The 14496-nt window shown below is 37.6% G+C and overlaps 1 protein-coding gene across 1 annotated transcript in view; it reads left to right on the top strand.

Moving 5' to 3' along the window:
• The window catches only part of LOC130569351 (phosphatidylethanolamine N-methyltransferase-like), a 52519-nt gene that overhangs the window by 14049 nt on the left and 23974 nt on the right, over nucleotides 1-14496 (top strand). The window contains exon 3 of the mRNA XM_057358945.1: nucleotides 9497-9612. Within this exon, the coding sequence (XP_057214928.1) occupies nucleotides 9497-9612 (116 nt within the window). The remainder of the gene's footprint in view (nucleotides 1-9496; nucleotides 9613-14496) is intronic.

The following is a 14496-nucleotide window of genomic DNA, read 5'->3' as shown; positions in this document are numbered from 1 at the left end:
CAGGTGAATAAAGAACTTTATGTTGACCAGATTGTTAGTTAATCATTTACAAGTCAATATTGCCTATATGGACAGCGATTTAAAAAAAAGTGAACTTGTAAAACTGCGGTGTTAAATGTGATGCGGTCAGAAATTTGGGTGCACCTAACATTTGTGCTGGTGCACCTTAGAAAAAAAGTTAGGCTCACCAGTGCAACCAGTGCAAAAAGTTAGTCTATTTATGGAGATGGGAGGCAGGGAGCATAACAAAATGCTAATAAAATGAAGGGGGATGAATACTTTTGCAAGGCACTGTATATTACAGATTTTTTGTGTTTCTGATACTGAAGCCCTGCATAACTCTTTTTCTTCCTTGTGCATGTGATACTGCAAGTACTCTACATGTAGCCTTAGAAATTTGAAAGTATTTAGAATGTTTTACAGCTATTACAATAGATAGAAAGTCAGGTGGGTGTAAACCTCTGAAAATGGCTTTGGTGTAAATTGTTATTGTTTCATTTATACATCTTATTTTTTCATTTACTAATGTCCTTTAAAAATACATAAATGTTTTTCAGGAAATTAAATATATATATTTTTTTACACCAAAACCATTATTGTAATATCTATCTATTGTAATAGACATTATTGTAATCTACACTATTTGTTGTAATAGTTGTGTATGAGTCTCTTGATTGTCCTCAATGTAAAAAGAGGAATCTCAACATCATACAGTTACTGCTGGACATGAATAAAATATCCAGAAATGCTGAATAAGCAAAGATTGTGGAGGATCTGGTTGAAGATCAGTGGACAGTCTAATGACTCATGACAAACAAGAAACCCTTAAACAACTATGACTAAACATAAAAACTGTCATTGATTGTTTAGGTAACATCATACAGTATTACGAATCAGGGGCGTGTAAACGTTTGCCCTGGGCTATTTTTAGAAATTCTGTTATTATTCTTTAGTGTGAACTATAGGTTAACATTTCTTTAGTGAAATAAATTGCTCAGGGCAGGACTAAATTAAAAATAAACCTTAATTTAAAAAAATCCTCTTATTTTTCCAAAAGTTTCAGCTTTCTCCAGATTCTGCAAGGGGTGTGTAAACTTTTGAGCACAACTGTACATGTTTTTTTTGGCACAGCAAACAATATGTTGTTTTATCATTGTTTGATGGAAAAGAAAAACATCACCAGTGCTGAGCTTTTTTAACACCGCTCTCTCGGAGGCTCCAAGGTTCAGTGGTTTACAGGATATCCAAAATATACAATATAGAAATCAATTCTTTAAACAAACTCTACAACAAAAACATCAATTTTACAATCTGTATGTATATGTAAAATTGACTGCATGTTGATACTGCAAATATTGAACAGAATTAGTTTACTGTGTGCATTCTATAAATTAAGTCTAACAAATTTCTTCCCTTTTAAAATTCTAGTTTATACAGTAAATAAAGCATATAACATTTGTCTTTGTTAAGGGTATGTAAAACATTCACAGTGCGGTCTGTGACTGTATAAGGATGCTGTCAATCACTTTGGATTCAAGTGTGTAGCATAAAATGGTTACATGGAGCATTACTGTAATAGTGTGACCAATGACTGAAAATGCTGATAAATGCTATTGACTTACACAACAAGGATAAGATCACAGGGCAGAGTGACCCTACAATACACACACACACACACACACACACACACACACAAGAGGTCAGAACTATAATTGTGTATGCACACGTGCAGTGGCGTTTATTTTGAAAAGTGGTGGGGACAAAGACCAACCCAATCCCCTGGGGTCGATCAAATCAATGGAAACAATACCTTATTAACAAAAATATTTACATAATGTGGGAATAGGCTATTTAGCATTAGGGGTGGGAATCACAGAGTATCTCACGATACGGCACGATACGTGATACATGGCTCAAAGTACCGATAATATCACAACGCAACATTTCTGCGATAATCAATATATTGCTTGACAATCCGATAATGATACATCACTATATCTATGACACTATTTTCTCAGTAGGTGATATAATAGTTAATAACATATTACCAACATGAAGAACATTTCAAGTAAATGAAACATTTTATGCTTAAATTAAAATCTTTGTGAACCGACACATTTAACTCCTCAAAGAAATTGTATAAACCAGGTACATTTCTTCATATAACAGCATCTTATTTAAACCTGGGATATCTCAGTGTTAACCATCTTAAATAAAATAAACCTGAAAACATCTCAGTGCAGCAACTTTCATTAAACCTAAGCACATTAACATTCATTCTCATATTTTCACAGAGCATCTATTATTTTACGAGCACTATCCCACCCTCCTAAACTCCTTCTCAGACTAGTTAATGTTTGTTCACACGTTTCCCTGATTCACGTGTTAGGGGCGATTCGCATTTCACGTCTAAAACCGCGCAGATTGGCTGTGCGGTAACTGGTAAATAAAGCCAGGGTTAGAAAAATCCGGACTTCAAAACTTCAACTTCAAAATCCGAAATTATGCAAGGAAATACAACCTGAGCCTAAGCAAGGTTATGTATGTTGTATTGAGTAATCACATAATTGTTACATAAAAACCTGATTTTCACTTTTACTAAATAAATTCATGAAACACCTTTGTGTGAACTAAACTTATGCCCTTATTTCAAACCTTTTAAAAATAATTTATTACTACTACTTGACCTTTTAATTCTCTCTCACTCGCTTGCCATGTCCTCAAGGTTTTTTCTTATTTTTTGTATATTTTCCACGCACACAAGCAGCTGACGATCTCACACACTCACCATGTGATGGGTTAATACGCTCGACTCTGAGTTTATGTGAGAGAGATTTAAGCCAGCAATGTGTTTCTCTTATGAGACCTTTGTGATGAGATGAGAGGCAGGAAGACTCCAATGAGTCTACTAGAAACCTTGTTAGCAAAATTATCAGTAAGGAAAGCAATAACACATATGCTTCAGAGGGCTGTGTTTTGCAAATGGAGAGATTAAAATAGAATGAATTGAAGATGGTACTGAAAAAGTGATATGACTTAATCACCATACAAATTACATTCAGACAAAAGCTTTTTAAGGACTAAAACAGATTTAACATCAAACATCAGCAGTTCATAATGACATGTGTCAAGCTTTGTTTTTATAGTTTGACAGCTTGGATCTTTTGGAAAATTGTGGCCATTACATTACATTGCTTCCCAAACAGTAATGCAGGTTTGCAACAATGTGAATGAATTATGACAAAATATTACACTTGTCATTTTGTTTCAGTATATGCGAGTTTGCAAAATTGGTTTACATCTAATGTTGTTTTCTTTTAACAGTTTTTTTTAATGCTATAGCCAATATTCTGATGGTTTTAATTACTTAAAAATAAGACAATACGTAAATATCGGATGGCTGATATCTGTGCTTCTCTACTTGTAAGTTTACCTATTCATTCTAGGGTTTTAATATACTGTATATACATTTGATATTTTGTGTGCTATCCTGGTAACCACTCAACCTCGCAGTTGTTCTTGTACCAGAGAGGGGATGAAGAAACATAATGTTGATGTGTTTTCCATTAAACACTGTATAAGATAAAAACACTGCATTTTGTACTGTTTGGTAAGTTCCATTTATAGGAATGTTGTAGATCCACTGCTAAAAGCTTCACAGGGGCCTTTGATGGAAATAGCAACAGGGATGATGGATAGAGATGCTATGGGTCTAATTAGACGGCGGGTTTATGTTACATAACGGTTTTTATCGACCTCTGGAAATGGGAAGACGCCCACCTGATGGGTCTGAACCAGCCAATTCAGCTTTGGACTAGTGTAGTGAATGGCCACCTGCCTCAGTCTCCAAACTTTGATCGAGAACAAAAAAATCTGGACATGGAGTATAAATGGAGAAATAGATGGGTGAGGTGTATAACAAGCGAGAATGAGAGGTAGGGTACAGTAGGATTAAAAGGAGAGGGAGGTTATTTGGACCTTTAAAGGGATAGTTCATCGAAAAAAAAAATCTGTCCTCATTTACACACACTATTGTCATTTCAAACCCGTATGACTTTCTTTCTTCCAGAGAACACAAAAGAAGATATTATGAAGAATGTTGGTAACTGAACAACAGCGGTACCCATTCCCTTCTATTGTATGGACACAAAACCATGCAATGCAAGGGAATTCTTCAAAATGTGTTCTGCAAAAGAAATAGAAAGTCATACAGGTTTGAAATGACAACGGGCTGAACATAATCACTTAGGTTCACACTATTTTTTTGCATTATGTTACAAAATAGCACTTTATTTTCAAATAAACATGTTTTACAAAAGTTTACAGGTTTATTAAAGAAGCTAAATATATATAAAAAATAAAACAAGTAAATATTCCTAAATATGTATACATGAAGGCTATGTGTATGTGTTTATAAATATTCCTGAGTGAGTCCTTCAGGTGATACATTTTCCTCTTCTGATTTGCATTTAGATGCCGTTTTACCCTCTGCTAAAAGAAAAGCCAAAAATGAAAAAGACAGAAAACCAGTTCATTTGCTTCATGAAATGTTTCACAGTTTCAAGTTCAAGTGTCTCTAAGGTATTCCGAGTATAAACAAAACGCTCCATGCGCTGACGTAATTAGCACTAAACAGTATAAAAATGTCATTGAATTTTGATGCAATCATGAAGCTAATGCATTTACAGGTGGCAGTGGAGTCAAGCACACACTTTACATACTTTACCTTGATGTATGATGTCTGATTGCCTCAGATAAACTGTATGAAATCCAGCTCCTAACTCTTTAATCAGCTGTAGTGTACACGCAGACTCCTCACAGATTTTTCAGCTTTTAAGAATTGTTTTAATTTTACAGGTTTCTCTCCTGACATTCCGAAAGCTATTTTAGTGCCAAGAACGTGAAATAAGTGTTTTGTAGTGGTGCAACGGATCACAAAGCTCACGGTTCAGATCATTAATGGATTTTGGGTCACGGATCGGATCATTTTTCGGATCAGCTAATATAAATGCTCATCAAAGTTTTATTATATATTATTATAATAAATATAATAACTTGATTAAAATGAACTAAAATGCTCAAAAATGGGGCCCTTATATAAGGTGTTAAAGAATTTTATAAAAATGAAGTTGTGAAAGTACACTGAAGATATCAACAGGTTAATTTAACAGATTATTTAACATTATGTATCTTCTATGTTATAAAGCCTATGCATGCATTAAAAAATGACAATTTGTATAACAAATAAATATGATATAATTGTGCAATCAGAGTAAACAGCTGACAACTGGATCTCTGTATTTATATTATAAATGTGACAGGTGTTATGAGGTGGCGATCATAAAGTATCTCGACCGACTTTCACTTGTCTTCTTAAATACATTAATGAATCATGAGTGGGCGGCCGTCACAATTGCTGAAGTGGTGCACGTTTACACGTGGATTTGCGCTTTTTGACTCAACACAACATTGCTGCTTACGCAATTTTTTGTAACGGATCTTAATTGGAAGCAAAGTGGCTTTAGTTCGTCTATATTTTATTTATTTCTTGCGTATACCGAAGCCACCAATTGATTTGATTAACCCAAACTGTAATTGCCTCATCTACCTATGACTCATCATAAGCAATGCGATTGAGACCGTTTCATAATAAGACTTTAAGAATATTTTTAGCATAATTGTAGACCTCAGACTGGATGTCGTGTGCGTCAGAGTTCGATGCAAGGAGAGATCAAGAGAGGAGGCAAACATTTATGTTTCACCTTCTTGACGTGTGTGTGTGTGTGTGTGTGTGAGCAATTTAAATGTGTTCTTATGTTTACACTGGTGAAGATTGTTCTATATAAAGAAAGTATATCTTAGCTATGTATAAAATGTGTAACTAGGCATGAGTGATGGCCCAGTGATGCATGTATAATTTACACCTTCATACGGTCAACATTTTACAGTCAGACGTCAGAGACATATGAGGTTGAGATGTAAGCCTGTGGTGTTTCAAAATCTGTAACTAAATTAACCCTAGCAAAACATACAAAATGCATATGCCTTTCGACTTGCGAAACATTCATCACTGTATATTGTGCTTTTAGCCACTGAGACTCAGGTTGATACTTGATTACTGTTGATTAAATATCAAACCAGAATAAATATTAATTCTTCAAATCTTTAATTTTTTCTGAAAATTGAGTTTGAGAAATACTTTTAAAATGTAGAACTTGATGCTTATTGGGTCAAAAGCGTCAAACTGAAGATCAAACCAACAAGTCTAACCAACAAGATTGAGAGATGTGGCAACATCCTAACATAATTCGCACGATTTCTGCATGTTCTGTTCTGTTCCATTTGAGCGCCGATGTGCATTAATGTATTTCTAATGAGGGTTGGACTTGTGTCCAACTATCTACAATTGAATTCTAATGATCATTGTATCGTTGGCTTTGATTTCCGTATACAGAACGTTCAGTCCATTTCTCCAGCAAATTAGCAAACCATAAATTCCTCAGAGATTGTAATTAAACAATTAAGGTTTAGTGCATTCAGTTGCTTAATCTGGCGAACACTTGATTGACATTATGAAACGAATGCGTTACACAACAGGTTCTGGACAGTCCATGAATATGGCAGTGTTGGCACATCATTTCAGAACACGATGACATGATGTCCAGTTTTAGACTTGCTTAAAATATATGTAGTGTTTCTATTATGTTTGCCTTGACCTTTGATGTTTAGTTAAAGTGATAGTTTTCCATCATTTACTCACCCTAATGTCATTTTAAACCTTTCTTCTGCAGAACACGAAAGAAGATATTTTGAAGATCTTTGGTAACCAAACAACATTGGCCCCAATTGACTTCCAGTGAGAAATTTCTCAAAATATCTTATTTTGCGTTCCACATAATAATATACAAGTTTTAAATAACATGAGGGTGAATACATGATGGCTATTTTTTATTTTTCGGGTAAATTATCCAGCTTTACACTGAAGCATTAAATGTCATAACGTACTACTCTATAATATGTACGTTTTCTTCATCTACAGGCGTATTCTTTGGGGGTTTGCTTTGCTATATCTGCTAGAATTAGTTATGTTATTTGGTGTTTTGTTTCATTTATTGAATCTTGTAAAACATGATGTTCAGTAATAGCATACAGTCTGTACAAATTTGCAAAACAAGTACGTATCAGTCTTTGCCAGTACAGTTGTTTCAGTACATAACCACCACCATCTGGCTCCGTCTTGTTTTAAGTTCTTATTTACTCTGCAGTCCTTTGATAAAACCTCATGAGCTTTATAGAGGGTGCCGGTGACCCAAGCTGAACTGGGAACAGCTGAAGTGTGTCTGATGAGATGGTGTGGTCTAATTCAGCTAAGTGCTTCTCGTCCAGCAGGATATTGTCTGTCCACAATTATGAGGCATGGACTATGAATATCCATACATTGGAGTGTCATTTTTAAACAACCTGAGAGCCTTCGAAATGGAGGAGTAAGAGAAAGGGTTGGGTTTTGTAGTGTGAATGAATTAATGATTTCAAAGGCAGAAATGGGGCTGTTTTTTACCCATTTTGTAAATAGTAAAGGTTTCAGAGGGCAGATCGGGTCAATTATGTAAAAGAGATGAAAAGAATAACTTAGACATGTGCTCCTTTGTGTGTATTCTGCATTACTCCCGGCATCAGACAGAATGCTCACATATGCCTATTGCTCACATAATGTTTTTCAGTCTGCTGAGGTCTGTATTTGGTGGTGGGATATTTAGGAACATTGTTTAGGCATTGCATTGGGTTGTCCTTTACATATTGACGTGATAGTTGACCCAATGATGAAAATTCTGTCATCATTTATTCACCCTCATGTCATTTCAAACCTGTATGTACATACTTTCTTAAGCAAAAACAAAAAAGAAGCTATTTTGAAGAAAGTACTGTAGGTAACTGAATAGTGCCGGCACCCATTCACTTCTATTGTATATTACAACATTGAAAGAGCAACAAATACAATTCCCAGAATACATGAAAACTCTTTATTAAAGAATTTGTTTGTAGCAAAGCTCAATAAAACGGAAAGGAAGGAGGCGGGAACCGGCAAACATTCAAACACTTTAACTAAAATAAATAAACAATAAACAGCAGTAAAAAGGCCGGCAGCCCCTCACGGACGACTGCCGGCCACACAAGCATAAACAAAACTTAACATTTCCGGGCCCGGTCCTCTCTCGTCGGCAGTCCCGTCGCTCGTCCTCTTATGATCCCGAGCTCCACCGTGAGGCATGCGGGACCGGTGCGCGTACAGCTGATACTCATTATCACTCACGCCACCGGCCCCGCCTTCCTGCCCCACGGCTCTCGTCCCGCCTTCCTCGCTACATACCCCCATCGCCCCTCACAGGCCGGGGGATACCACCGCGCCTGTGCTTACTCCCCCCCCGGGGGGCCCCACCTTGAGAGCCCCAGCGCCTGGGAGTACGCACCGACGAGACGAGAGAACGGAGCCGGGAGCACCCCGAGCGACAGGGACGAGAGAGGGAAGAGAGGAAAAAAAAAAAAAGTCAGGTTCCCCAACACGCTGTCGTTCGGTCCTCAGCCAGCCGAGAGGCTCTTCCTCGCGGTGCTATACGGTGGTGATGGACATCGGGGGGACGGCCCGCTCCTCCTCCGCTTCCTGGCGGTTGGCGGTGGCTTCTTTGGCTGAGGGTAGCCGGCAGCGAGTTTTCCGTTCCCTGCTCCTCCCCTTTTCCTAGGTGGACAGCAGCAGGCTCCGGCCCACGGCAAATGGCTTGAACTCCTCCGCTCCCTCCTCTATGGCCGCCACCCCACCTCGGCCCAGGAGCACGGCAGCGAGGTCCTCGTCCCAGCCGATTCCTCTTGCTCCAGCACCACCGCCTCGGGCAGCCGCTGGCGGATGTCACTCGTCCGCGCTGCCCGAACTCCTCAGCACCGCAATGCCCCTCGGCGGCGAGGGCTCTTCGACAGCATGTCCCTCCTTCCTCCCGGGTTTCGGCACCAATATAGCAAAGCTCAATAAAATGGAAAGAAAGGAGGCGGGAACCGGCGAACATTCAAACACTTTAATCAAAATAAGTAAACAATAAACAGCAGTAAAATGGCCGGCAGCCCCTCACGGACGACTGCCGGCCACAAAAACATAAACAAAACTTAACATTTCCGGGCCCGGTCCTCTCTCGTCGGCACTCCCGTCGCTCGTCCTCTTATGCTCCCGAGCTCCCCCGTGAGGCATGCGGGACCGGTGTGCGTACAGCTGATACTCATTATCACTCACGCCACCGGCCCCGCCTTCCTGCCCCACGGCTCTCGTCCCGCCTTCCTCGCTACATTGTTATTTGTATATATTTTATATAAATCTATAAATAAATGCATTTAGTAGGCATGTAAATAAATAGTAGGCATGCCTATGCATTTGACTAGTAATCGTGTGGAATCGTCATTGGAATTGAGGTTTTTAATGGATATCTGACTGATGAGTGTGTTCATATTTCAGATTGCCAGATGGGAACACAGGACACGAGGTCTGACACGATTGTTCGGTGGTCCGAATACAGCCTGTTATTCCCTCGGCATTCTCATCCTGCTCCTAAACGTTTACCGTAGTCACAGGTAACACGACTTTCTCTGCCTTTATACTATTTGACCCTGGTAAACCGATATATTTTTATTACCTTAAAAACTGTTGTCATCCCAATTTGTTCCTTTTTGCATTAACTGATGGTTCACGTTTTGTGTTTTAATCTAACTCTGAGATTTTACCGATAATAACACTGACATCTGCGCCTGACGTGGCCACCAGCTTTTTTTGTTTCGTTTATTCTCATGGGTATGCCGACGTTGCCATGGCAGCCTTAGTCTCCACGCTGCAGTCGCTGGTGTCATCGACATCGCATGTGACAGCCCGCAGCTCTCTCTGTGTGTGTTAGACAAGCTGGTGCTATTTTCTACTCCTTTCTGAGAGAAAAAATATGTTCTCAGTACAACTGCAGCACACACAACGCTGAATATGTCACTGAGCTTAATTGCTGTTAGTCTTTTCTTCAGTGTCTGAGCCTCTTTTTGACATTTAATACTATCTGTCCATTACAGCTTAAACAGTAATGCATGCAGTCAGCTTTAGCCACTGTACCATAGTCACAGACAACACACCCATCGAGTGGTCACAGTATCGGTAATACTTAACTGATTCATATTGCACACAAAAATGGCAAATGCCGGTAAAAATGGCAAATGCCAGTGAAAATGCAAGCTACAAGCTGATTGGTTGTTTTAATGCACATTTCTTATATCAGTTTACCTGAAAACAAAATCATAATAAAAAATGATGACCAGGCTTGTGCCTGGTGCTTAAATGCAATAATAACTGTAATATTTATTTTGTTTCTTAAATGGACCTGAAGATTCAATCCTGTGTTTTCTGCATGAGCATGAAGCCACTAACATGTCTGAACCACATGTGAAATGATGTGAACGGAAGGGGAAGAAAGGCAGGTGGGGAAGGAATGGTTGAGATCCAGCAATTTCAGTCAGAAAGAAGCTTGAGTGCAGGAAGAGAGTGTGCATTAAGACTAGAAAGTCAAATCATTATTTTAGTCCCTGCCATCAAGGATCTTGCTGTCAGAACAAAGCATAACCTGGAATAGAGTAAAGAAGAATCAGATTTTTTTATGTTATCTACAGCTGCATTTCCATTACCCCTCAAATTACGCAAATTTAAATTGTGGATTGATAATACACCCAATAAAACAGGTTAATTTCACAAAAACTCCCATATAATCGCAAAAAAATGTATGTATGCATGAGGTGGTTTTTCAAGTAATTAGAAAAAGGAATATTTTGCAAAGCTGCAATGGGAACGGCAATGGTGAGTTTTTTTATACAGGTCACCTGGCGTAAGTCACATGATCATTCTAACCTCCCAGAAACACAGGTAACACTTTACAATAAGGTGCTATTAGTTAACATTAGTAAATGTATTAGCTAACATTAGCTAACAATGAACAATTTCGTTTTTCAGCATTTATTAATCCTTGTTAATGTTAGTTCATGTCAATACAGCTATTCATGTTAGTTCATGGTGCATTAACTAATGTTAACAGTGACAACGTTTGATTTTAATAATGTATTTATAAATGCTGAAATTAACATGTAGTAATATTAATAAATGCTGTAGAAGTATTGTTCGTTGTTAGTTCATGTTAGCTAATGCATTAAATAATTGTTAACAAATAGCACCTTATTGTAAAGTGTTACCGAAACACCTCATATGTGACCTCTTCCAAGGGGCTTTCCATGACATTAAAGTGATAGTTCACCCAAAATAGTGAACACAAAAGAAGATATTTTGAAGAATGTAGGAAAGCAAACTGTTCTGGAGCACTTTTGACTACCATTGTAATTTTCCTACCATGTTAGTCAATGGTGGCCAAGAACTGTTTGGTTACAAACATTCTTCCAAATATCTTTCTCTGTGTTTATCGAGAAAATGAACTGAGAAATGTATACAGATTTGGAACAACTCGAGGGTGAGTAAATGATGACAAATTTGTATTTTTGTGTGAACTATACCCTTATTAGAAATGCCATAGTTTCGCAATAGTTTTTAAATTTAGATTCAACTTTATTGTCATTGCACATGTACAAGTACAAGGCAACGAAATGTGACGATGCACAGTGTGGACAGTCAATCTTTTAAATCAGATTTCAATCGGATATGCACAAAAATCAGATTTAGACTGACAGTCTAAACATACTCTTTGAAGTTTTTTTTACATCGCTTGATCACCCTTTGATAACAGCTGGAGCGAGAGTGAAATCTGAGTGATGAGTGCCATTTATTTTTGGTTTATATTTTTGGCTTTCTTTTTTTCAACTGGACATTTCTGTGCATCCCTGGTCAAAATGTTTTAAGAGGGACAGGTTAAATGCCTTTAACAAGTCATATAGACATATTTGCCTTAAAATAAAGCATTAGCAATAGCATATTTTGGCATCGTTTTTGAGATGTTACATTGGACGCAGTCCTGTCCTAACAAAGCAATCACTTACTGTAGAACAATGGTTCCCAAACTTTTTACAATGGCGTACCCCCCCAGAGACTTAACATCATTCTGCGTACCCCCTTTCTTACAGTAACAATTGTGGTCTCAAACATTTTTTTATTTGCATTTTAAATACATGTCATTTTCTTTTATCAAACAATAAATTATATATGACTCATATATAAATAAATGACTCACTGCTTAATGAGATGGATGTGCTTGAAATGACTTGCATAATTCTGTGATGTTTGGTTGTATCAGAGAAAGTCTCAAATCATTCTCTATGCAGAGTCTGTGTCGATATTTGTTCTTTATGTGGGCAAGTGCTGAAAACCCACTCTCGCAAAGATACGTTGTGGAGAAGGGCAGTAATGTTTTCAAAGCGCGATCGGCTAAGGCAGGATACTCTGCATGCAAAGCTATCCAGAAGTCTGTCAGTAATTTTTGTGCGAAGTCACATGCGGTACGTAAAGACGTGCGCTTACACATGAGTGGACGCATATTTTTTGATTAGATGTCATGAATTTGACCTTTTATGGCACTACGTGACTACTTTTTTGCTGTGTGTACACTAGAGGGAGCACGTCTTTATATTCAGCTTGTGAGAAAAACATGCCTTGATTGTCAGGTGCGTTATAATTAAGTAAACAGTAGATTTCAGGATTTTGTTCACGTACCCCCTCCGTCACCTGGCGTACCCCAGTTTGGGAACCACTGCTGTAGAAGATCCAATCTAAAGGTATTTAGCATACAGATTAACACCTATTATATTTAGCCACATTCCATTTATAATCACATTTACATTAGTGAATAATCATTGCATAAATAATGTCTTTATTATTGTGTATGACTCATTACACTGTGATTGCTTGCAAATCCTCTCTGAATTGATGCACTTAAAGGGAGCGGATGAAAGCTATTCATAGCTAAATCTCTGAGGATCTGAAGGTTTCAGATTCCAGTGACAGTTAAACAAAGCCATCTGTCTGATGCTTTGTTTTAGAGTAGCATGAATAACTTTTCTTCTGAGCATCAGATTAATGGCAATTGGTGATGCTAAATTTAGTAACAGTGATAAAATTATTATACTTATTTAAATTCTAAATCCTAATGCCACTGGATGTCAATGGATTTAATTAGAGAAAAAAGCCCATGTTTTATAGAGGTCTCCAGACAGTGCTGTGTGCTGTGTGTTCCTGCAATCCCCGTCATTGAGAGTATTACCTAAAATCACATTCGAGGCCGCCTTCTGGTTTCTAGAGGTCAACTGTTACTGTCTGAAATGACTTAGCCTTAGTTAAATCTGCCCACCTGAAGTCAACATCTTTTCCCATTTGTCTTTACAAGCAAAGTGTTTGTACTGGAAAATGTAACCATTTTATATACTGACCTTTGTTATGTCAGTTATAAACCTTTGTGCCTAAAGTTAATTTAGCTTTATCAATAAAATGCTGCATAGAGAAACTACTAAGAAGATTTATTTGTAAAATTATGTAAGTTCAGTGATGTTGATGAATTTTGAATAAATGTATGTTATGTATAGAGAGACGTTATTTTCATTTATTCAAACTCTACTACCACCACCAGAGTGGCAACTATGACTCCAGCTCATCCTCATCGCTGACAGGCAAAGACATTTCTCAATAAAAGGGAGCAAATGAAGCTTTGATGCACATTCCCCAAATGATCGATAAAAGTCCACTTAATATTAATAGCGTTTCCTTTCTCTGTGTCCCACTGGAGTGAGGAAATAAAAAAAAGGTGTTTTTTTCTGCCACCTGTATTTATTGAATAAACAGCGTGACGAGGACAGCAGTCAATGTGCTGTCTATTTTCAAAGATTTTCTCAGTACTATAAGGGCTTCTTATTGAATATTAGGTAGATTAATAGGGATTCTTGCACCAAAAGTTTGCAATAGAAGCTAAAGATTGTGATTGTTGACTCACACACAAACCTGTTTATGCAGGATTTGTCTGCTTAAAACTGAGATCGAATGGCATTTCTTTGAAGTGTTTCTGTAGCTAACTGATAGAACTTGGGGCTAACAATGCCATGGTCATGGGTTTGATTCGTACTGATAAAATGTGTAGCTTGTTATAGGACTTCTTGTAGTAAATTTTGTTCCCTGTGGTGCGTAAATATAAATGTTTTTGTATCCCATTGCATTTCGTAACCTACATTCTACGCTACTGAGATAAGTGTATAAATCAGTGTTTCCCACAGGATTTTGTGAGATTATAGCGCAAGGTGATGTTACATGCTAATTAGCATATTTGTGATGTCATCGCGTCGTACTTGCGTTCAATCTGTTACATACGGTACTGTATTTAAAAAAAACAGAATGCCCCTAAAAAGCAGTTGTTGTTTACATATTTCTATTTGTTTTCATATTATATTGTTTCTGTTGACAGACATAAAATAATAATTACGGACGAATGTTCATATTCATAT

The sequence above is a fragment of the Triplophysa rosa genome, linkage group LG18, assembly GCF_024868665.1.
Source record: "Triplophysa rosa linkage group LG18, Trosa_1v2, whole genome shotgun sequence".
Taxonomy (NCBI): Eukaryota; Metazoa; Chordata; class Actinopteri; order Cypriniformes; family Nemacheilidae; genus Triplophysa; species Triplophysa rosa.
The sequence above is the reverse complement of the archived record's forward strand: the minus strand, read 5'-3'. Positions and strand labels throughout refer to the sequence as shown.